Source organism: Hemibagrus wyckioides, linkage group LG04 (genome assembly GCF_019097595.1).
Source record: "Hemibagrus wyckioides isolate EC202008001 linkage group LG04, SWU_Hwy_1.0, whole genome shotgun sequence".
Taxonomy (NCBI): Eukaryota; Metazoa; Chordata; class Actinopteri; order Siluriformes; family Bagridae; genus Hemibagrus; species Hemibagrus wyckioides.
In genome coordinates this window covers 4,527,718-4,552,765 of record NC_080713.1, presented here as the reverse complement: position 1 = coordinate 4,552,765, position 25,048 = coordinate 4,527,718, and the positions used below count along the sequence as shown (strand labels likewise).

The 25,048-nt window shown below is 41.1% G+C and overlaps 1 protein-coding gene and 1 pseudogene across 1 annotated transcript; one reads left to right on the top strand and one right to left on the bottom strand.

Moving 5' to 3' along the window:
* Positions 1-3,755: 3,755 nt before the first annotated feature.
* On the bottom strand, positions 3,756-7,070 carry LOC131352042 (trichohyalin-like). Its single transcript, XM_058387878.1, has one exon. The coding sequence runs from the start codon at positions 7,068-7,070 to the stop codon at positions 3,756-3,758; it is 3,315 nt and encodes a 1,104-aa protein (XP_058243861.1).
* Positions 7,071-7,452: 382 nt separating this feature from the next.
* On the top strand, positions 7,453-20,787 carry LOC131352041 (trichohyalin-like; annotated as a pseudogene).
* Positions 20,788-25,048: the final 4,261 nt, after the last annotated feature.

Here is a 25,048-nt window from a genome sequence, read left to right as displayed (position 1 = left end):
TTACACATGAAAGGGTCATGCCGGTGCGTCAAAAACTTCACCGTCTACCCCTTTCTGTACGAAGTGCTGTGTCGGAGGAATTGAGTAGCTTACAAGCAGCTGGGGTGATCGAACGCGTTTACGCTTCCGCATGGGTCTCACCGATTGTTGTTACTCAGAAAAAGTCGGGAAAAATCAGGATGTGTGTGGACCTCAGAGAGCCGAATAAAGCAGTAATCATGGATTCTTTTCCGTTGCCACACATGGATGAACTGCTCGCTTCTCTCAAAGGCTCTGCTGTCTTCACCACTCTTGACCTGGCTAACGCTTACTATCAAGTGCCGCTACATGAGGACAGTCGCAATCTCACTGCCTTTATTACCCATGATGGACTGTACCGATTCTGCCGTGTTCATAATGGGTTAGCTTCAGCACCTGCAGCATACCAGAAGATGATGAGTATCATCCTTGCTGGATTGTCAGGGGTCGAAAATTATCTGGACGATATTATTGTCCACGGACGCGACATGCCTACACACGACAGAACACTTCAGGAGGTCTTACAGCGGTTGGAAGCCTCTGGGTTACAACTCAATAAAGACAAGTGCCATTTTCGGCAAACCAGTCTGCTGTTCTTAGGCCATACTGTGTCTTCGGAGGGCCTTCACCCGGATAGGTCACGAGTACAGGCAATACTTAATGCTCCTGCACCTTCGGATGCACCTACTTTGCGTTCCTTATTGGGACTCATGGCATGGTACAGTAAGTTCATCCCGGATTTTGCCACTGTTGTAGCTCCAGTGCGCACATGTCTACAAGCTCCCAGTGGGTTCAGCTGGTCAAAAGAGGCGGAACAATGTTTGATCAAAGTGAAACAATTGCTGGCAAGCAGCCCCTCCTTGGCATTATTTGACCCCACACTGCGTACCAGTGTCTCTACAGATGCTTCTGATTATGGCCTGGGCGCCATACTCTCCCAGGTTAGTCCAGATGGCATTGAACGTACTGTAGCTTTTGCTTCACGCACGCTGACGGCTGCTGGGCGTAAATATGCCACAGTTGAAAAGGAAGCACTAGCATGTGTGTGGGCCGTAGAAAAGTGGCGTGCGTACTTATGGGGCCGTCGTTTCACTCTACGTACGGACCACCAGGCCCTGACAACCCTACTTACCACTAAAGGTGTTGGTCGTGCTGGACTCGAGCAAGGTGGTCTGCACGCCTCATGTTGTTTAACTATGATGTGGTATACCAAATGCCCCTGCTGATTACCTGTCACGTCTGCCCTTACCTGACGATGCTGCTGATCCGGGTCATGATGCTGGTGATGTGGATGAAGAGTTTGTTGCATTTCTGTCTGCCACTTGTGCTTCTCTGTCTGCTGCTGATGTTGCTGCCGCATGTGCTTCTTGTCCTTTACTAACCAAACTTCGTGCACAGGTTACTGATGGCTGGCCTCCTTCACCCAAGGGAATGAATGCTGACTTGTTGCCATACTATCAGCTGCGACTGGAATTGTCTGTCAAGGATAACTACGTCTTCCGAGGTTCCCGTCTGATAGCACCTGCTGCTCTTCACCCTACGCTGGTCTCTGTAGCGCACGAAGGGCACCAAGGGGAGGTGAGAACTAAACAGCGTCTCCGTGATCTTTATTGGTGGCCAGGAATGGATGTTTAGGTTCACGACGCCGTTCGTTCTTGTCACATATGTCAACTCAATGACAAAACGGTGAAATCGCATCCTACCCCTCTTCAACCAGTACCGCTGCCAGATGGACCATGGTAGAAGGTAGCTGTGGATATAGTCAGGCCATTTGAAACCGCCACATCTGACTGCTAGTTTGCTATAACATTGACTGATTATTACAGCAAGTGGCCTGAGGTCTCCTTTGCTCACACTATTACTGCAAGTGCTGTGATTTCATTTCTCTCATCTGTATTCAGTCGTCATGGCAATCCATTGAGCATCGTTACTGATAACAGTGTCCAGTTTACATCTGCTACCTTTGCTGCTTTCCTGAAACAACGGAATATCCGGCACCACCATTCTTCTCTCTGCTACCCAGCAGCTAATGGTGCCGTAGAGAGGTTTAACCATGTGCTCAAGCACACAATCCAAATGGCTGTCCAGCAGCATCAACCGTGGAAACCTGTAGTTACTGACTTCTTGCAGGTATACCATGCTACCCTACATGCCACGACTGGTACTTCTCCCTTTCAACTTCTTTACGGCAGGCAAATGCGCACAGGGTTGCACGGATGCAACAGAAAATGAAATGGTATGCTGATGGTAAGCGCAGTGCACGCAACCCTTGCTTCCAGGAGGGAGACAAAGTGAGAGTTCAGACTCCTCTGCATGTTCTTAAGGGACACAGTAAATTCACAGATCCACTCACAGTGAACAAAAGACTGGGGGTGGGTACATACATCCTTAGTGATGGGAAAACTTGGAATGCTTACTGCATTTCCATGCCCAGCCACAGTCCCTGCTGCAAACACAGATCACTATACACATAGCCATACAGTTAGACCTAAACGTAATGCTCACAAACCTAGTTGGTTAAAGGACTATGTCGCTTAGACCTGATGTATTGAATGCACTGTGTTCATTGGTATGCTACCAAGTTGTGCCACTTTGATTTAATAAGTTCTGATTTACATCACTACTGTTATCAGATATGTATTAGTGTTATATACCTGAGAATCAAAGACCAGTTACAGCTACAAGACGAATGTGTTTCAGATTAATAAATACAGCAATGTTCTTAAAAAAGGGGAAATGTTGTGTTCATGAGTAATTGCATCGTGACTACTATTTTGAAACAGGAACTCTGAACTGTGTAGTTAAACCGGATGTGATGTGAGGAAAAGAAAGAAGAAGTGAAGTGAGTTAATTAATAAACCGGATGGATGTTCGCTAATTCTGTCTCTTTTGCTTATTGATAATTATTCTGCCAAATACCACAAGTTCCTTTCAGTGGAACTAAGGGGCTGAGCCCAACCCCTGAAAAACATATATATATATATATATATATGGTTAAGATGGAAGGGAGGTTATATGGTGTAAAGGCATCATATTAATGTAAGAGGGACTAAGGCCTGATCACCCTTATGCTCTCTCTGAACCTATTTAGTAGGTGGTTTATACAGCTGGTAGTAAGGCTTAGAGGTTACAGTAACCCTGTGCCGGGTTTTTCACAGTAGATGTTGTATGTTCCTAGGTTTTGACTGATTCATTCAGCAGTATGGTCTGGATTTTGGTGAAATCTAGGCAGAAGCCTTGCTGAGGAGAGGTGAGTGTTGAGTGCTCCCATTAAAAAGTTGTGAAAACATGCGAAAAATGTTAAACGATAGTTCAGATCTTTCTTGGTAAGAGTCATAGACTGTGCAGTATCTGTTTCGACGCCTATTTTAGTTCATATGTGTAATTGTAAAGTACAGCGTGTGAGTGTAACAGTCTCATGTGGTCTCTCATGTGGTCCATTGTTATTTTTCTGTTTCATTTGAAGGTGTGCATGTAGAAGCCAGGTCAAGTTACTGTACTGATTTTGTTTAATTTTGCACCAGAATAAAAAAATAAAATCTAAAAAATATCCTCTTCTGGTTGGCAAAGCTGCAGTGGTCCATACTTCATTCAGGTCCCTTGGGCTACCTAAAACCAGGAGGGATATGTGAATAAAAAATAAATATTTTTAGCATGAATACATGGGTAAACATAGGGTTTTTATATATATATATATATTAATGATTGAATAAAATGATGAAATGTAAGATTTACATTTACAGTAGAAATATTGCCTCCAGGTTATCAACACGTTTCTCCAGTTTCTCTTGGTCTCTCAGGAAGCTCTCTCTCTCCAGTACGTTAGTCTTCTCCCGTTCCTCAAAGAGTTTTATGGAATCCTCGAGCCTGGTGATGGTCTGGAGGAGAGCAGTAGTCTTCTCCTCTGTCTCCTCTTTTCCCTGCTCCTGTTGCTCTCTCTCTGAAGCTAAAGTGTCCTCCAGCTGACCAAAGCTTTTTCTTTTTTGCAGTTGCTCTCGGTCTCTCAGCAAGCTTTCTCTCTCCAGTTCTTTAGTCTTCTCCCGTTCCTCAAGTAGATTCAGGGAAGTATCGAGCCTGGTGATGTTCTGGAGGAGCTTCTCTTTTTCCTGCTCCTGTTGCTCTCGCTCTGAAGCCAGCATGGCCTCCAGCTGATCAACACGTTTCTGCAGTAGCTCTCGGTCTCTCAGCAAGCTCTCTCTCTGCAGTGCCTTAGTCTTCTGCTGTTCCTCAAGCTGAGCCACTATAGCCTCCCAACTGCTGAAGGTTTGAAGGATATAAGTAGTCTTCTCTTTTTCCTGCTTCAGTTGCTCTCGCTCTGAAGCCAGCGTGGCCTCCAGTTGCTCTCTGTCTCTCATCAAGCTTTCTCTCTCCAGCTCTGCATTCTTCTCCCGTTCCTCACAGAGACTCAGGGAATTTTGGTGCTCAGTGATGGTCTGGAGGAGAGCAGCAGTCCTCTCCTCCATGTCCTGCTTGATCTTCTCTTTTTCCTGCTCCTGTTGCTCTCGCTCTGAAGCCAGCGTGGCCTCCAGCTGATCAACATGTTTCTCCAGTTGCTTTCTGTCTCTCAGCAAGCTCTCTCTCTGCAGTACTTTAGTCTTCTCCCGTTCCTTAAGGAGATTCATGGAAGTATCGAGCCAGGTGATGTTCTGGAGGAGAACAGTAATCCTCTCCTCCATGTCCTGCTTGATCTTCTCTTTTTCCTGCTCCTGGTGCTCTCGCTCTGAAGCCAGAGTGGCCTCCAGCTGAACAACACGTTTCTGCAGTTGCTCTCGATCTCTCAGCAAGTTCTCTCTCTGCAGTACTTTATTCTTCTCCCATTCCTCAAAGAGATTCAAGTTAGCCTCGAGCCTGGTGATGGTCTGGAGGACAGCAGTAGTGTTCTCATTTGTCTCCTCTTTTTCCTGCTCCTGTTGCTGTCTTACGGTAGCTAAAGTGTCCTCCAGCTGACCAAAGCTTTTCTGCAGTTGCTCTCGGTCTCTCAGCATGCTCTCTCTCTCCAGTTCTTTAGTCTTCTCCCGTTCCTCAAGGAGATTCAGGGAAGTATCGAGCCTGGTGATGTTCTGGAGGAGAACAGTAGTCTTCTCCCCTATCTTCTCTTTTTTCTGCTCCTGTTGCTCTCTCTCTGAAGCTAAAGTGTCCTCCAGCTGACCAACACGTTTCTGCAGTTGCTCTCTGTCTCTCATCAAGCTTTCTCTCTCCAGCTCTGCAACCTTCTCCCGTTCCTCAAGGATATTCAGGGAATTTTGGTGCTCAGTGATGGTCTGCAGAAGTGCAGTAATCCTCTCCTCCATGTCCTGCTTGACCTCTTTTTCCTGCTCCTGTTGCTCTCGCTCTGAAGCCAGCATGGCCTCCAGCTGATCAACACGTTTCTGCAGCAGCTCTCGGTCTCTCAGCAAGCTCTCTCTCTGCAGTGCCTTAGTCTTCTGCTGTTCCTCAAGCTGAGCCACTATAGCCTCCCAACTGCTGAAGGTTTGAAGGATATAAGTAGTCTTCTCTTTTTCCTGCTTCAGTTGCTCTCGCTCTGAAGCCAGCGTGGCCTCCAGTTGAACCACACCTTTCTCCAGTTGCTCTCTATCTCTCATCAAGCTTTCTCTCTCCAGCTCTGCAACCTTCTCCCGTTCCTCAAGGATATTCAGGGAATTTTGGTGCTCAGTGATGGTCTGCAGAAGTGCAGTAATCCTCTCCTCCATGTCCTGCTTGACCTCTTTTTCCTGCTCCTGTTGCTCTCGCTCTGAAGCCAGCGTGGCCTCCAGATGATCAACACGTTTCTGCAGTAGCTCTCGGTCTCTCAGCAAGCTCTCTCTCTGCAGTGCCTTAGTCTTCTGCTGTTCCTCAAGCTGAGCCACTATAGCCTCCCAACTGCTGAAGGTTTGAAGGATATAAGTAGTCTTCTCTTTTTCCTGCTTCAGTTGCTCTCGCTCTGAAGCCAGTGTGGCCTCCAGTTGCTCTCTATCTCTCATCAAGCTTTCTCTCTCCAGCTCTGCAACCTTCTCCCGTTCCTCAAGGATATTCAGGGAATTTTGGTGCTTAGTGATGGTCTGGAGAAGTGCAGTAATCCTCTCCTCCATGTCCTGCTTGACCTCTTTTTCCTGCTCCTGTTGCTCTCGCTCTGAAGCCAGCGTGGCCTCCAGATGATCAACACGTTTCTGCAGTAGCTCTCGGTCTCTCAGCAAGCTCTCTCTCTGCAGTGCCTTAGTCTTCTGCTGTTCCTCAAGCTGAGCCACTATAGCCTCCCAACTGCTGAAGGTTTGAAGGATATAAGTAGTCTTCTCTTTTTCCTGCTTCAGTTGCTCTCGCTCTGAAGCCAGCGTGGCCTCCAGTTGCTCTCTATCTCTCATCAAGCTTTCTCTCTCCAGCTCTGCAACCTTCTCCCGTTCCTCAAGGATATTCAGGGAATTTTGGTGCTTAGTGATGGTCTGGAGAAGTGCAGTAATCCTCTCCTCCATGTCCTGCTTGACCTCTTTTTCCTGCTCTTGTTGCTCTCGCTCTGAAGCCAGCGTGGCCTCCAGCTGATCAACACGTTTCTGCAGTAGCTCTCGGTCTCTCAGCAAGCTCTCTCTCTGCAGTGCTCTAGTCTTTTGCAGTTCCTGAAGCTGATCCACTATAGCCTCCCAACTGCTGAGGTTTTGAAGGATAGAAGTAGTCTTCTCTTTTTCCTGCTCCTGTTGCTCTCGCTCTGAAGCCAGCGTGGCCTCCAGCTTAACAACACGTTTCTCCAGTTTCTCTCTGTCTCTCAGCAAGCTCTCTTTCTCCAGTTCTTCAGTCTTCTTCCATATCTCACAGAGTTTCAGGGAAGCCTGGAGCTCAGTGATGTTCTGCTGGAGTCTGGTGTTAGTCTTATCCATGTCCTGCTTCCAGTCATTTAGCTCAGAAGCCAAAACAGCATCCAGCTTTGCCACCTTATTCACCAATGCTTCACCCGCTTTCTTTTTCTTTTCCTCCGTCAATTTACATTCTTCCATCTCATTCACTTTTGTCTCCAACTCCTCCTGCAATAACACAGCGTTGGAGTTTTCACGCCTCCTTTGTTGAAATTGTTTTCTAAGTAACATTTCGCAGTATCGTCTTTTTCTCAAATGCACAGATTATATGTGACAGCGATTGTGTGTGTTTTTTGGTGGGGGGGGGGGGTCGGGGGGTGACGCGATCTGGTTCTGTTCGAGAGTTTTGTGACGTAACCCACGCGTCCCGTTGTAAGGGCCTGAGGTCAGAGACCGGGCACGCGCTCTCATCGCGCATGCGCAGAGTGAGGCAGCCCAGAATAGTGGTTTTGAATTCTTCCAAACTTTTCTCATTTTTTCTACACTCTTCTGAATATTTTTTTTCCTGACAGAAAAGCAGAAATCGCAGTCTTTAAGTAATAAATAAAGGATTAAAATAGTTTTCTTTAATCGTGTGATTGTGTAGTGAGCGGGACGCCGTTGTCTCTCCGGCATGGCGTCAGGTGTGTATACCGGAGAGAGTGGAGCACAGGGTGAGGAGTTGATGGAGGAATTGGGAGAGCAGGTTGGCTGTGTGAAGATCTACTTTGCTTCCTTAATGAATGTGGAACTTCGTACTGTTTTTATTTTCTTTTCTCGACATATTTTATATTGCTTAATGAACCCGAGATGGCGCGAGGCGAATAAACGCCGTTGCTAAGCTACACTGTTAACACCAACACATTTAGCATCAACAGTTTTACTATTTAGTGTATGATTTATACACCTGAGATCATAGGTTTATACACGCCTTGTAGTATCTGCAAAAATGTTAATAATAAAACAATAATAAGTGGATTTTGTTTTGTATTTAGTCCGAGCAGGACACGATGCGCGTGTCCGCGTCCTGTCACGTGCACACTCACTGAACAGGTGTAATGAACAGGTTGCGGGACAATCAGCGAGGAAACGCCAGAAACAGCAACTTTAATGTCATCATGGATGAAAAGAAAGAAAGGAGATGTGAGTTGGTTGGTTTCAGTAAATTAGCTCCGGTCAGGATAATCATATTTACTGTCTACACCTGTTGATGTTAGCCTAACGGTGACTGAGCTAACGTTAGCATACACTGTTGTTGCTAGGCAACGTCAGACTGTTAGCTAAATATGTAATGTAGATTAGATCATTATGTGTGATGCAATTATTAAAGTAATGATCAACATTTTCATATAATTATCTATTAGTTCTGTTGCTTTCTATCTGCAACTGATATATTACAAAATAGTGATTACACAGTTGTTACTCGGTGTAAACTTTTGGACAGGATACTTGGTGTAAATTGGTTTTATTTTTGTCTTCTGGGAAACATGTAAATATCTTGTGAAGGGTAGTACTAAAAGGAAAATAGTATCTTTAAATCAAAATAATAATAATTGACACCATCCTGTTCAAAAGTTTACACCCCCCTGGCTCTTAATGTGGTGTAAATAATGTGCAGGACCTGGAGGATTTTTACTGGAGGAAATGGCTTATTAAGGGCAGGACCAAATAAATAAACTGCAATAAAAATCATTTATTTAAAATAATAATAAGGTTTTACAACAAGTGTACGTAAACGTATGAACTCAACTGTATTATTTATCATGTATTTGTCCTATTATTGAATTATTTATCATTTGTAAGTAGTAGTATTTGTTCAGAGAGGTGCTTAATTTAGCAGTATATTCGACTGATTTAATTTTATGAGCCCTTATTAGTGCAACTTTTCTCCTTTGGTTATTATTATTATTATTAAATAATTACCTTTAAGATAAAACCACGAATCAGAATAATAAACATAAATGATTGTAGGAGATTAGTATTTGAACATTTCTGTATTTTTAATTTTTTCAGATTGTAATGTAGTTTTTTTCTGTCTAAATAATAGTGTATTTGTCTCCAAGTTGGAATTTGCACATTTGTGATTTGTTTTAGCTTCAAAACACAATTCTGTGAATATTTCATGTGTGTGTATTACAAACTCCACTGCAGAGATGTAATTCCTGCTGTGAGAAGGCTATTAATATCAAAATCTCAGTGTTTTTGTCTTTATAAACTGAACCTTTATGAACAGCAGGTGTGTTTTACTGAAGCTCACACAGTCTGACTTTATACCTCCCTGTTTGTGCGTCTTTTCTGCACATAAAGCAAACAAAGAAAGAACAAAATCAAAACCAAAAGTTCATTTGCTCAGAGGGAATAACACACTCATTATAAAAATCAACAATTAAATCACATTTCTAATCACCAACAACAACAACTTTCACACACTGTTTCTATCAACCTTCTTTAATCAAATATTATTTGTAATAACTTTGTCATATGTTGTATAATGCTACATGTTTACATGGCCAAAAGTTTTGGGACGTCTGCCTTTACATGCACATGAATGTAATATGGAGTTGTCCCGCCCTTTGCAGCTATAACAGCTTCAACTCTTCTGGGAAGGCTTTCCACAAGGTATAAGAGTGTGTTAATGGGAAGTTTTCATTTAGAAGCGCATTTGTGAGGTCAGGCACTGATGTTGGACGAGACAACCTGGCTTGCAGTCTCCACTCTTTTCTCCCTACTGCTATTAGACTTTACAAAACCAGTCGACATAATACACATTTAAAGTTTGTGCAATAACAACAATTTAAGATGTATAATAACCTAGTGCAATCTTATTCATCCCAAAGGTGTTCTATGGGGTTGAGGTCAGGACTCTGTGCAGGCCAGTCAAGTTCCTCCACACCAAACTCACTCATCCATGTCTTTATGGACCTTGCTTTGTGCACTGGTCTACAGTCATGTTGGAACAGGAAGGGGTCATCCCCAAACTGTTCCCACAAAGCATGAAATTGTCCAATACGAACGCTAAATCCACTCTACTTCGATCGGCAGGTGCATTGTGGGTAAAGTGAAAGCGGACATGTCAATGAAGGAAGTTTCTCCGAATTTCCGTAGAGGATGAAACTCAAAGCCTGCATGCTGATTAGAAATAATAATACACTTTAACATGAATTCAGATCACTCATTAAACAAACCAGCTCTCTGAATCTCTCCTATATCTACCCAAGGAAATAGTCAGAACAGCCAAAAGACAGCCTGATTGCTTCAAAGGAAAGCCCACTGCTGCTTTAGACTGAATCACAGGTCAAAGGTCACCTAAGAAAAGAGTTATGCTGACAGTTTCCAGAAAGGAAAGCTCTTCTGAGAGAGGAATGATCAGAGAGAGGTCAGAGATGTGAGTCACAGAGGGCCTGTCATTCTGGAAAAAGGTTCAGCACTTTGTGAATTCTACCCAGCAGTCACTAATGTATCGCTCCGAGGAAGGAGAACGGCCTCGGCAATGACACGTCACGTCAGACTTCCTTCAAACGTAATGACCAGTGGACGACAGCAGAAACCAACACGCCTTGTTCTGCCCGACAGGCTACAATCATGTACTCAGTGTTCACAAGGTTGAAATGACACAAATCTGATTTATTTCTCCCAGCTCTCAGTGCTCAATTTTTGGAACCGCAGTACTCTTCGTATGTAGTTATGTGGTTGATTGGATAAACAAGTAGATCACATCACGCGTTATCATATCGCTGCAGGAGCTTCTCCAACACCACTGTCTCCTTGTAATCCAAGGCTATATTTCATTTACTTCATCTGAATGAAGCCACATCAGAGCTGTAGTTTTGTGTATCGCATGTTACATTTACTAAAATCTGTAATATATAACAGATAAGGCATGTGCCTGTGTGGGTTTACTCCGGGTACTCCAGTTTCCTCCCACAGTCCAAAAACATGTACATTAGGTTGATTGGTAATTCTAAATTTCCCATGGGAGTGTGTGTGTGTGTGTGTGTGTGGTTGTCTGTCTATATGTGTGGCCCTGTGATGGACTTGTGACCTGTCCAGGGTGTGCTGGGATAGACTTTAGCAGATCCCTGTGACCCTAATTAGGAATAATGAGGGTATAGACAATGGATGGATGGATGGATAACCCGTGTTATGTTCCGGACATTGGTGAATTTTTCAAGTGCATCCTCCATCCTTTTTATTTACACATTTCTATCAACCAGGAGAAAAAGGAATTAAACTCAAATCAATAGAAAGAAGGAAAAGAGAAGTGAGAAATAGCTATTTATTAATTACAAAGCTCATAGAATATGTACATTATGAATAAAAAGTGTTAATATATTATATAAGCTTTTGGAAACAGGAAGTGGTTGAGTTTATTGTTGAGTCCAGCTTCAGTGATGATCTTTGTGATGAAAAATTGTGCAGCTGCTTGGGTCATTTGGTCCTCGGGTCATTTCAGTTTTCAGTGGCCTTCAGTTTTCGCTTGCGACTGATACCTCTGGCTTTCTCATCTAGGTTTTGTGAGTTTGTTGATTTGATAATTTGGGATGTGGTAGTTTGAATTCTGAGAAGAAGGTTGTAAATTCAAATCTCAGGTCCACCAAGCTGCACTGCTGGGCCCCTGAGCAAGGCTAGACGTCTGGATTCGAACATCTCCAAAATTTCAACATACCAAGACAGTTTGAACAATTTCATGCTCCCAACATTGTGGGAACAGTTTGGGGATGACCCCTTCCTGTTCTAACATGACTGTGCACCAGTGCACAAAGCAAGGTCCATAAAGACATGGATGAGTGAGTTTGGTGTGGAGGAACTTGACTGGCCTGCACAGAGTCCTGACCTCAACCTGATAGAACACCTTTGGGATGAATTAGAGCGGAGACTGCGAGCCAGACCTTCTCGTCCAACATCAGTGTCTGACCTCACCAATGTGCTTCTAGAGGAACGGTCAAAAATTCCCATAAACACACTCCTAAACCTTGTGGAAAGCCTTCCCAGAGGAGTTGAAGCTGTTATAGCTGCAAAGGGTAGAACAACTCTATATTACATTCATGTGCATGTAAAGGCAGACGTCCCAAAACTTTTGGCAACACAGTGTATGAGAAAGTTATTACAATTACTATTTGATTAAAAAACGTTGATAGAAATAGTGTGTGAATGTTATTAGATTATCTCTGTTAACTCTGAGCAAATTAACTATTGGTTTTGATTTTGTTCTTTTTTTGTTGCTTTATGTGCAGAAAAGACGCACAAACAGGGAGGTATAAAGTCAGGTAATTAATTGCTCAGTTGTATAAAATGTGGTAAATTGTAAGTCTCCATGGATAAGGGCGGCTGCTAAATGCAAGAAATGTAGAAGTGTAAAGCTGCCTTGTTAAAAGCACTATACTATAAGTCAAATGAATAAATGTGAGCTTAATGTGATTGTTAATCACTCTAAATGAAGTCTGCTATATGTGGAAAAAGAAAGAAAACTAGAGGAGTTAGACTAAACAGAGGTAGTGCATAGAGAGAGAGAGAGAGAGAGAGAGAGAGAGGTGATGGGCAGAGCGAGCCAGTGATAGAGTGAAGAATCTCTGCTTTGCATTTCCTCTCAAAGAGAAAAGCAATAAGCAGTTATGTATCATTCTGTCAAATTATGCTCCTCAGCAGTGTGGTGCACTTCATCACCTCACGTTGCCTTGGATACAGACAGACAACGCTGGGGTGAAGGTCTAAGGGGGGCTCATAATGGATTATTACACCATAAGATCTGCATCCACAAGGGCCTAATTCATGGACAGGTGAAATATTCAACCAGTAATAAATAAACTTGACATTATGAACTCACACTCTGACATCAACAAGTGTCTCTGCCTGGGACGCATGTAAAGCAGGAGGAGAGACGCTGAGGGACGGGGGAAAATATAAAGACACGGTCCAGAAGTGTGGTACCTAGAGCTTCATTTTTATTTATTCAGAAATCAACTAAAAATCAACTTACATTTATTTAATAGTCAATGGAAAAAACAACTTTTTCTAAGAAATATATTTATATATCTATCCATCCATCTATCTATCCATCCATCTGTCCATCCATACATCCATCTATGTATCCATCCGTTCGTCCGTCCATCCATCCATTTGTTCATACATCTGTCCGTCCATCCATCCATCAGTCTATCCATCCGTTCATCTGTACATCCATCCGTTTGTTCATACATCTGTCCGTCCATCCATCCATCAGTCTATCCATCCGTTCATCCGTACATCCATCCGTTTGTTCATACATCTGTCCGTCCATCCATCAATCTATCCATCCGTTTGCCCGTCCATCCATCCGTTTGTTCATACATCTGTCCGTCCATCCATCCATCAATCTATCCATCCGTTCGTCCGTCCATCCGTTTGTTCATACATCTTTCCATACATACATCCGTCCGTCTTTCTGTCCATCTATCCATACATACACCTACCCATCCATTTATCCATCCATTTATCTGTCCATCTGTCCAACCGCCCATTTATCCATCCATCTGTCTGTCCATCCATCCATCCATCCATCCATCCATCTATCTATCTATCCATCCATCCATTCGTCTGTCCATCCATCCATCTATCTATCCATCCATTTGTCCATCCATCTGTCTGTCCATCCATCCATCCATCCATCCATCCATCCATCCATCCATCCATCCATCTATCTATCTATCTATCTATCTATCTATCTATCTATCTATCTATCTATCTATCTATCTATCTATCTATCTATCCATCCATTCGTCCATCCATCCATCTATCTATCCATCCATTCGTCCATCCATCCATCTGTCTGTCCATCCGTCCATCCATCCATCCATCCGTTGTCTGTATCGTGAACCTTACAGTCATGTGGGTCCTGGAGACTAGACGGGGCACCAAATCATTAAAGGGTACAATCACACACACACACACACACACACACACAAGAAGAAACCAGAGTAAGGAAACCCCCAAAGCACAGGGGAGACCACCATAAACAAACAAACAAACAAACAAACAAACAAATAAATTAATAATAATAATAATAATAATAATAATAATAATAATAATAATAATAATAATAATAATAATAGTACATCCATGTTTTTGTTTATATGCCTTCTTTTTTGTGGTTACTAATAATGAGTCTACACTTTTCTTCCTATGTGTGTTGTGCCTTGTTACCATGGAAATAGTTTTTCCTATTTTTTTTTTGTTATATATGAAAATAAGTCCCAGTGATATTTTTTCACAGTCGTTCTTCTGGGATTCTTGTTTTTGACATAATCCCCAGAACGAGTGGTTATGTGCTGTAGAATTATGAAGTTGTCATAGTAACCTGCAGATGAACTGATTCGATTTTGGAATCGATCCCAACAGGGTCAAGGTCAGACGTCTGAAATCTGAAAGTCTTTTCTTCCTGGTTGTTGTACATTATGTGTGTTGTGTGTTACGTATTTACACAATCATTTTTAAGATCTCGAGAAACATTTACGATTTCTTGGCATATTTCCGTCGTTCCACGCGAGAGTCTGTGGGAGAGTCTTAGAGCAGTGGCTCAAATTTAAGTGTTTAAACTTAGTAGGATTTCAACTAGCAAATAAATCTGATTAAATGTTGCCACTGAAAAGGTCCTACTGAAGAGAAGAGAAGAGAAGAGAAGAGAAGAGAGGAGAGGAGAAGAGAGGAGAAGAGAGGAGAAGAGAGAAGAAAGGAAGAGTAAAAAGGAAAAGAGAAGAGATAAAAGGAGAAGAGAAGAGAAGAGAAAAAAGGGAGAAGAGAGGACAGGAGAGGAGAGAAGAAATGAAAAGTAAAAAGAAAGAAGAGGAAAAGTAGATGAGCAAAGGTAGAAGAGTAAAGAAGAGAAGAAAAGAGAAGAAAAGAGATGAGAATAGAAGAGAAAAGATGAGAAACGAAGAGAAGAGAAAAAAGGAGGGGAGAAAAGAAGAGAAGAGGAAAAGTAGATGAGCAAATGTAGAACGGAAAAGAAGAGAAGAGAACAGAAGAGGAGAGGAGAGAAGAGAAGAGAAAAAAGGAAAAGAGAAGAGAAAAGAAGAGAAGAGGAGGAAAAAGGGAGAAGAGAAAAAAAGGAGAAGAGAAAAGGGAGAAGAGAGGAGAGAAGAAAGGAAGAGTAAAAAGGAGAAGAGAAGAGGAAGAGTAGGAGAGGAGAGGAGAGGAGAGGAGAGGAGAGGAGAGGAGAGGAGAGGAGAGGAGAGGAGAGGAGAGGAGAGGAGAGGAGAGGAGAGGAGAGGAGAGGAGAATCTCAGCTGAATGTCCAAGCCCTGCCTAGAAGTAGAGCAGTAGCTCAAATGTAAGTGTTTAAATGCAGGATTTTTAGAGATCATGGTTTTGGGTACAGTTAAGATATTACTGTATCTGCTGAGAGAAATAAAGAGATCTGGTGATGTTCCAGTAAGACATGTCTCATGTCTCTCAGTGTGGAAACTCAGCATGATGGTCATTTAGACAAATCCAATAATCATCCTCAGCGTCCATGGCAGGGGGGAAACACCGGAATAACAAGTACAGAATAACACGGAGGATGATGCTGTTATATAATGATAATAATAATAATAATAATAATAATAATAATAATAATAATAATAATAATAATAATAATAATAATATGAAGTGCCAGGAAGGTACTGCCTCATGTATCGTGTTGATTTGATGATCATTACAATTTTTTAAATTTATTAATGAATACCATGCTGTGCTTTTTAAATGGTTTATATTTACATTTAATGAGTTATTAAAGTTATTATATGTCATAGAGAGGGATATGAATACAGATAAACAACTTCAATTAATGTGAAGCTGATTGTGTGTGTCTGTGTGTGTGGTGGTGGTGTTAGGAGATGGAGTTCCTGACTGCAGGTGATGTGAAAATTCTCTCAAATAGAAATTTTCACCTCATCAGTCGTTTATATGTTTGTTTGTTTGTTTGTTTTGCTTTATGATTAGTCTCACACTCATTTCCGCATTCTCCACACAATTCCTTCTGTATGAGCTGTTACTACAGAAAAATCAAATGCGATTAGATTAGATTAGATTAGATTGGATTGGATTAGATTTTGTTCCTCTCCTGTCTGTAGAGTTAAATCAGTTTTGATTGTAATTCTATTCTTGGTCTGTTTTTATTCAGTCGAGAAAGCCTCTCCCACTGCGTCTGGTTGCGTCTGAGACAAATAAAATATTAATCTGAATTTTGGGAGCAAACTGAAGCACACAGCTTGAACAGAGGAGCAGTGATTGTCACACTGGGAACCGTGTCGCACGTAGTCAAGGCTTCTTCAAGACTTCAAGAGTTTTTTACATGGCAAATGGTTTTATATGGCAAAAATATGACAAATGGTTCCAGCTTTTCAAAGAGGTTCTACGTCTAGTGATTCTGTATAGGACCTTTAGCAATTCCACCAGAAGGACAGGCTGAAGAACTCCTGAGGTTTCGTCTACTTTATAGAACTAGGTGTATGAGGAATTTCCTCACATTATCGTGGCTTTCCCAAAATCGTATCATATGTTTAGGTTTTAGGACAGGTTTTACGCCGGACGCCCTTCCTGACGCAACCCTCCTATTTAATCCAAACTTGGGACTGGCACTGAGAGTTAACACTTCAGTGACTGGGTTAGCTTCCTAGCCAGGAATCGAACCCTGGCCACGGCAATGAGAGCGCGGGATCCTGCCACTGGACCACCAGGAGGCCTTATCAAAGTTTTAGGTAATAATGTTGCTCTAATGGTGGCATGGTGGCTTCGTTTGCCTCACACCTCCAGCGTCCTGGGTTCGAGTCTTGCTCTCACTCTTTGAGGGTTCCTCCGGGTTTCCTCCCACAGTCCAAAGACATGCTACCAGGCTGATTGCCTCTAGTGTGTGAATGAGTGTGTATGTGCCCTGGCACTCCGTCCAGGGTGTATCCTGCCTTGATGCCCGATGCCGCCTGAAATAGGCACAGGCTCCCGGTGACCTGAGGATAGATCGGATAAATGGAACAGTCAATGAAATGGAAAAAAATATTGAAATAAGTTAAAACTGGACTAATAGGGTGTTAAATGAGTGTATTAGCCAATGTTCCACTGTCCATCCAGCCCAAAGCGAAAAGTGATTGAATCCTTAAGGAATGATTCGATCCAGAAGCTGCTCGCTGTTTCGATTGATTTGGTTTCATTTTGCACGTAATGAAACTAAAACAAAAGCAAATATTGGTTAAGGAGGGTGTAGGGCTGAACATTTACTTAGCAGTGAAAAATGAATTAATTAGCGTTGTTTTGGTTTTGCATCCTGCAGCAACAAAAAGAAAGGTGCTCCTGAAAATCCCGGGTGTGATTGATTGACTTCCTGCAGTCGAGTTGAGTTAAAAGTTGCCCAAGTGTTGAATTTTTCCTGGCTTATTTCAAAAACATACAGGATCTATGAGCCCATACGAGTCCATATCGGTTTATATACATCAGGATGAAGAGGACAGTGAAAAGGTCCATCATGCAGTTCGGCCGTGATGTTTAGTGTCTGCCTTCTAGGACTGCAGATTCAGACAGATAGCAGCTCTGAAATCTCATTGTATTCCTGACTGATATTTACAGTAGGACCTTACCCAAGTGATTGGATTAAGTCCCTGCAGTTTGTCTGGAGGTGGAGGGAGAGAGAGAGAGAGTGTGCTGAGAGTGCCAGGTGCTCAAAGAAACCACACACTTCACCGGAGGGGAGGGGAGGGGAGGGGAGGGGAGGGAAGGGAAGGGAAGGGAAGGGAAGGGAAGAGAAGAGAAGAGAAGAGAAGAGAAGAGAAGAGAAGAGAAGAGAAGAGAAGAGAAAAAGGGAGAAGAGGAAATAGGAGAATAAATGAATGAAGAGAAGAGGAAATAGAAGAGAAGAGATGAGAAGAAAAGAGAAGAGAAAAGGAAATGAGAGAAAAGAAGAGAAGAGGAAATGACAAAAGAGAAGAGAAGAGAAACGTAAATGAGAGAAGAGAAGAGAAGAGAAACAAATGAGAGAAGAGGAAATGACAAAAGAGAAGAGAAGAGAAACGTAAATGAGAGAAGAGAAGAGAAGAGAAGAGAAGAGAAGAGAAGAGAAGAGAAGAGAAGAGAAACATAAATGAGAGAAGAGAAAATGAGAAAATAGAAGAGGAAAATGACAGAAGAGAAGAGAAAATAGAAGAAAAGAGGAAATAGGAGAAGAGAAGAGAAGAGAAAAGAAAAGAAAAGAAAAGAAAAGAAAACAAAAGTAAAGAAAAGAAAAGAAAAGAAAAGAAAAGAAGAGGAGATAGTATATGGCAGATTCTCAGCAGTATCCTGCTTGCACTCCAAGCCCTGGTTAGAAATATGAGGATGATAGAAAGTCAGCACTGCTGCTTATATAAGAACACGACTGAATCACAGCTTTTTAACACTGAGGTGATTTCTACAGAAACACAACTACAAATTCACTCTCTTCCCCAGAGGCCATTAAAATGAATTCGCTCCTGTTTTCTTCTGTCTATGTTCAGTATTATCATGACATTCATATTGAGTGTCTTTCTCATGTTCGACTCCATAGTGGAGGTTAATATGAATCTCATGAAAGTAGACGCTCAGGACTTTGTAGTGTTTATTGTTTAGCCCTAGCCTACTAGGGGCAATATATTCGTAGAAAAGTTCCAAAAAATAAAAATGGTTCATTTTATGCCAGGCAAATGTTTCTATCTTTAAAGTAAATGTTGATATCAATCCCATTTCTGCTCTCTGAGATGCTCCAAGTGCTTGTTCATCCAAGAAGCAGCTCAGATGTGATGGTGTAAGGTTCTCCAACAGAGGGAAGAACACGCGTCTAAAACACACTGAAAGCCAACAGAGTCCTGACTCATTTTATATCAGACTCAGGGCGATAAAATCATTCATTTGTTCATACTGATGTGATAAAAATGTCCCCTGAGTCTATTTCCATTCTGTCGGCGTAATGGAACAGCAGTGTCCTGTTAAAAAAAGGGTTAAAAAGAAAAGAAAACAAAACAAAAAAAATGCTTTTCACCAACAGTGTCGATAAATCTTTACACGGTCAACTTGAAGAGAAATCGCACACACACACGCAGTTCTAGACAAATAATGGCATCATAATGGCATAATGTACAAACTGCTGAGCAAATCAGAAACAGCAAGATTGGAATTGCAACGTCTGTGCATGACTAGCTTGCTGAGAAGAGAAGAGAAGAGAAGAGAAGAGAAGAGAAGAGAAGAGGAGAAGAGAAGAGAAGAGAGGAAAGGAGAAGAGAAGAGAAGAGAGGAAAGGAGAAGAGAAGAGAAGAGAAGAGAAGAGAAGAGAAGAGAGGAGAGGGAAGGAGAAGAGAAGAGAAGAGAAGAGAAGAGAAGAGAAGAGAAGAGAAGAAAGGAGAAGAGAAGAGAAGAGAAGAGTGGAAGAAAAAGAAAGGGAGAAGAAAGGAAGAAGAGAGGAAAGAAAGAAGAGAATAAAGGAAGAAATGAAAAGAGAAAGGATAGATGGAGACAGAATAGAGGGAGTAGAAAAATAATAGAATAGAGAAGGAGAAGAGAAGAGAAGAGAAGAGAAGAGAAGAGAAGAGAAGAGAAGAGAAGAAAGGAGAAGAGAAGAAAGGAGAAGAGAAGAGAAGAGAGGAGAAGAGAAGAGAAGAGAAGAGAGGAAAGGAGAAGAGAAGAGATGAGAAGAAAGGAGAAGAGAAGAGAAGAGAGGAAAGGAGAAGAGAAGAGAAGAGAAGAAAGGAGAAGAGAAGAGTGGAAGAAAAAGAAAGGAAGAAGAGAGGAAAGAAGAGAAGAGAAGAGTGGAAGAAAAAGAAAGGGAGAAGAAAGGAAGAAGAGAGGAAAGAAAGAAGAGAATAAAGGAAGAAATGAAAAGAGAAAGGATAGATGGAGACAGAATAGAGGGAGTAGAAAAATAATAGAATAGAGAAGGAGAAGAGAAGAGAAGAGAAGAGAAGAGAAGAGAAGAGAAGAGAAGAGAAGAGAAGAAAGGAGAAGAGAAGAGAAGAGAAGAGAAGAGAAGAAAGGAGAAGAGAAGAAAGGAGAAGAGAAGAGAAGAGAGGAGAAGAGAAGAGAAGAGAAGAGAAGAGAAGAGAAGAAAGGAGAAGAGAAGAGTGGAAGAAAAAGAAAGGGAGAAGAAAGGAAGAAGAGAGGAAAGAAAGAAGAGAAGAGAAGAGTGGGAGAAAAAGAAAGGGAGAAGAAAGGAAGAAGAGAGGAAAGAAAGAAAGAAGAGAATAAAGGAAGAAATGAAAAGAGAAAGGATAGATGGAGACAGAATAGAGGGAGTAGAAAAATAATAGAATAGAGAAGGAGAAGAGAAGAGAAGAGAAGAGGAAATAGAAGGGAAGAGAATAGAAGAGAAGAAAAGAGTAATGAAAGAAGAAGGAGAAGAAGAAGAGAAAAGGGGAGAAGAGAAGAGAAGGAGAAGAATAGAAGAATGAAAGGAGAAGAAGAAGAAGAGAAAAGGGGAGAAGAGAAGAGGAGAAGAGAAGAAAGGAAGAAATGAGAAGAAAAGAAGAACGAAAGAAGAAGAAGAAAGAGAAAGAGGGAGAAGAGAAGAGAAGGAGAAGAATAGAGGAATGAAAGTAGGAGAAGAAGAAGAAGAAGAAGAAGAAGAAGAAGAAGAAGAAGAAGAGAAAAGAGGAGAAGAGAAGAGAAGAAAGGAGAAGAAAATAGGAACGAGAGAAGAAGAAGAAAGAGAAAAAGGGAGAAGAGAAGAGAAGAGAAGAGAAGGAGAAGAATAGAGGAATGAAAGGAGAAGAAGAAGAAGAAAGGAGAAGAAAAGAGTAATGAAAAAGAAGAAGAAGAAGAAGAAGAGAAAAGGGGAAAAGAGAAGAGAAGAAAGGAGAAGAAAAGAGGAACAAGAGAAAAAGAAGAAAGAGAAAAAGGGAGAAGAGAAGGAGAAGAATAGAGGAATGAAAGGAGAAGAAGAAGAAGAAGAAGAAGAAGAAGAAGAAGAGAAGAAAGGAGAAGAAAAAAGGAACGAGAGAAGAAGAAGGAGGAGGAGGAGGAGAAGAGAAGAGAAAAAGGGAGAAGAGAAGAGAAGAGAAGAGAAGAGAAGAGAAGAGAAGAGAAGAGAAGAGAAAAAGGGAGGAGAAGACAAGAAAAGTGGAAATGAGAGAAGAGAAAAGGAACAAGAAAAGAAAAGAAAAGAAAAGAAATAAACCTGAAGCTTTTCCACATTGTGTATTAGATAGTGGAGAGAATGGTGTAATCTGGATGAAACCACACTAATACACTCCACTGTGAATGAAACCAAATCCACTTCCACACTTGTTTATCTTCCTTATACCCAGTGTATGGAGTCTGAGCAGCTGTTTTTCAGTTAAACACTAATTTCATCTGTTTCTCATCACAGCTCTTCTCTTCTCTTCCGCTCATTACGCTCCAAATCTCTCTTATTTATTTTTAATACTTCAGCCCAAATTTAATTTCACCGACTGTGTTCAAGAATCACGCTAGTCTTAATTTCAGAAAACGTGCATGGTGTGTATTACATGACTGAATAATTATGAATGAAAAAAACATATAATAACCGATGATATGAATAAAATAAACTATATATATATATACACATATTCTTCTGGTAAGGTTTTATCCTGGTCAGCATTGGTAGATTTCGAGTATGTCTCAGGAAAACAACGCTTAAAGGTGGGGAGACACAATGGATTGGACACCAGGTCATGAACCCAGACGTAGACACCTAGGGGAAATTTACTGCAAGTATTGAGTACCCCTCACACCTCACTACGCTCCCTCTGATCTAGTAACACTGCTCAGCTGCTCCATCCATCTCTCAGGGTAAGAGGTAGGTATACATCTAGTCTCTTTTCTGTTCTAGCACTGAGGTGATGAAACAGATGTCCAAACTGACCATCTTCAAACGATGGATGAAGACCTACCTCTTCCCGAGACACTTAAACTAACTCTTACTTTCCCTCAGTTTTTAGGTTGATGGTATCCTAAGTCTGTGACCTATTGAACCAGTGTTCATGTATTCATTGATAGAGACTTTTATACATCGCTCTGGATAAGGACATGCCAGAAATGTAAAAAGCATTGAGATGTTTTTGGGAGAAACCTGAAGGACACATAGATTGTGGAGAAACTCCTCACAAACAGGAGCTCAGAATTACACCCAGCATCATGGAGTTATGAAGCAGCAACACTGTGCCTCCATGCTACGTGTCACATAGACCTCAGGGAGACAGAGGCAGGGTCGTAGGGGCACAAGTACTGATGGGCAATATCTATCCCGACTCCAAGGCTCTGGTCAAAACAGCAGAGTATAACAGGCTGAGATGGGAAATAAGGCTCCAAATATGATGTACATAGATGAACCTACACAATTTGGACGAGGGTTTAAACAGATACATAAAACAAGAACTTTAACAACAATAACAACAGATAATGAGGAAAACAGGAAGTGACAAAACAAGTTCGGAGACAGGACTGGTTTGAAGATTATGGAGGATTACAAAGGAACCCGATATGTTTGCATTAATGACCCATAAACTGACATATACATCAGAAGAAGAAAAAAAGTGCATGGGTAGGTAAATAAAGAACAAAGAGAAACTGAAAAGGAAGTAAAAAAAAAAAAAGTGCTGTACAGCTTGGCTAGCAGCGTTCAGGGGAGAAACAACACTGACATAATAACTCAAAAAATCAAACAAAAAACCTTTTGTACATCTGTTCTCGTGCTTAGTTTTTAATTGTCATGAACTGAATATAGAACGTATCTCGCGCTGTAAAATGGAAACACATCTGGAATGGTAAATTTCGCTTTCCTCAGACCCGTTCCACAGCAGAACACTGGAGCATACGGCTGTACAACCAAACTGCAGGGAAGAACAAGAAGAAGAAGAAGAAGAAGAAGAAGAAGAAGAAGAAGTAAATCTCCAGCTTTAAAACCCTGGCTGACTGAGTGATGTAACACTGCAGCGTGTGCCTGTTCCTCCAAAAAAGAAAGAGCCAGGAGCATCTCAAATCACCGCCTCTAACCTCCTGGCCATGCTTCAGTGCATCCTCAGTACTGCTTAGTGATCTGAATAGCACTGAGTCATTTAAGGCAAGACCCTACAGGGAACAGGGAAAAGTATATCTACAATATATAAATATGTGTATATATATACATACATATATATATATATATAATTAAAAAATCGAGAACAAATCAATCTTGAATATTTGATTGCAGATATTCATATGAGATGTTTTTGTTGTTGTTGTTATTGTTTACTGCAACATTTTATTTTATTTTATTTTAATAATTATGTTTTATTTTATATATAAAAAGGTGGATTTATCTAATTAAATATTCATAAAATTCATAAAATGTCACTGTGAAGGCTCTCTCAAGATAAAGACATTTATAGAAAGGTATATTTTGTCCAAAAAAACAAAACAAACCATATATTTATTGCCATTTTTATGTATAAAATCAAACATTAATCACCGGGGAAAAAACATCATAATCAAATCATATTGTAATCAATGCAGGTCAAAAAGTTTGAATTTCTGAATATAGAAATTAAATGATTATTACGGAAACGGGTTCAAAGATGAGGATTATGAAGGAACTTGATATGTTTGCATTAGTGACCCATAAACTGACATATATATATATATATATATATATATATATATATATATAGGCTTTTCAGAGCTAAAAGTGGGCGGAGCTTAAGTCTTCTTCAAATTTGCTATGTTATAAATGTGCAAAACAATGCAATTATTGTGTATTTGTTGAATTTGATATTTATTATCACAGTTTAAGAGAATACATGCTATAAATATTACTTTTTTTTTAAAAAAAAAGCTGTGTATGTAATATCTATACTATATATGTCATTTTTAAGTCTAATTTTATATTACCAGATGATCTTCAGGATCAAATCTATCCATGGAATACTGAGCACAAGGTTGCAGGATGTTAAACCAGCACATTGCAAGGCACCATGCACACACACCTACTCTAAGTTTCCTAATTTAGACTCACCATTCCACCTACTGCCATGTTTTTAGGATGTAGGAGGAAACCGGAGAACTTGTAGGAAACCGGTATGGACACAAGGAGAACGCCTCCACACTGACACGACCTCCAGCTCAGGATCCAGAAGTCCTGGAGCTGTTTTGTAACCATGATGCTTCATCAACAAGCTGCACCAGGGCGTCGCACTTTACACGGAATTCTGGATAAGAAGGGTTTCGTGCTGCTGTGTGTCGTGAACAGAGCACAAAAGAAATCACAGCAAAAACTACAAATTAGAACATGTTCTAGGAAGGAAGGTGAGATAAATGAATTCCAATGGACCTGATTCGAAAAGAATAACTGGACAATAATAATTGGATTAAGTCCCTTCAGTTTGTCTGGAGGTGGACATAGAGAGTGCTGAGAGTGGCAGGTGCTCAAAAGAAACCACACACTTCACCGAAGGGAAAGAAAAGGAGGAGAAGAGAAGAGAAGAGAAGAGAAGAGAAGAGAAGAGAAGAGAAGAGAAGAAATGAAAGAAGAGAAAATAGAAGAAGAAAAGGGGAAATAGGAGAAGAGAAGAAAAGAGAAGAGAAGAAAAGAGAAGAGGAAATAGGAGAGAAGAGAAGAGAAAATAGGAGAAGAGAAGTAAAGAGAAGAGATGATGAAATTGAAGTAGAGAAGAGAAAATAGGAGAAGAGAAGTAAAGAGATGATGAAATTGAAGAAAAAAAGAGAGGAGAAGAAAAGAGAAGAGAAGAGGGAGAAAATAGGAGAAGAGAAGAGGAAATAGAAGAAGAGAAGTAAAGAGAAGAGATGACGAAATTAAAGAAAAGAAGAGGAAATGTGAGAAGAGAATAGAAGAGACGACAAAAAGAGCAAATGAGAAGAGGAAATAGGGGAAGAGAAGAGAAGAGAAGAGAAGAGAAGAGAAGAGAAGAGGAGAGGAGAGGAGAGGAGAGGAGAGGAGAGGACAGGAGAGGAGAGGAAAGGAAATGAGAGAAGAACAGAGAAAATAGGAAAAGAGAAGAGAATACAAAATTGAAGAAGAGAAGATAAAAGGAAAGAGGAGAAGAGAGGAAGAGAAGAGAAGAGAAGAGAAGAGAAGAGAAAATAGGAGAAGAATAGTAAAGAGAAGAGATGATGAAATTGAAGAAAAGAAGAGAAGAGAGGAGAAGACAGGAGAAGAGAAGAGAAAATAGGAGAAGAGAAGTAAAGAGAAGTATAGAGATGATGAAATTGAAGAAAAGAAGAGAAGAGAAGAGAAGAGAAGAGAAGAGAAGAGAAGAGAAGAGAAG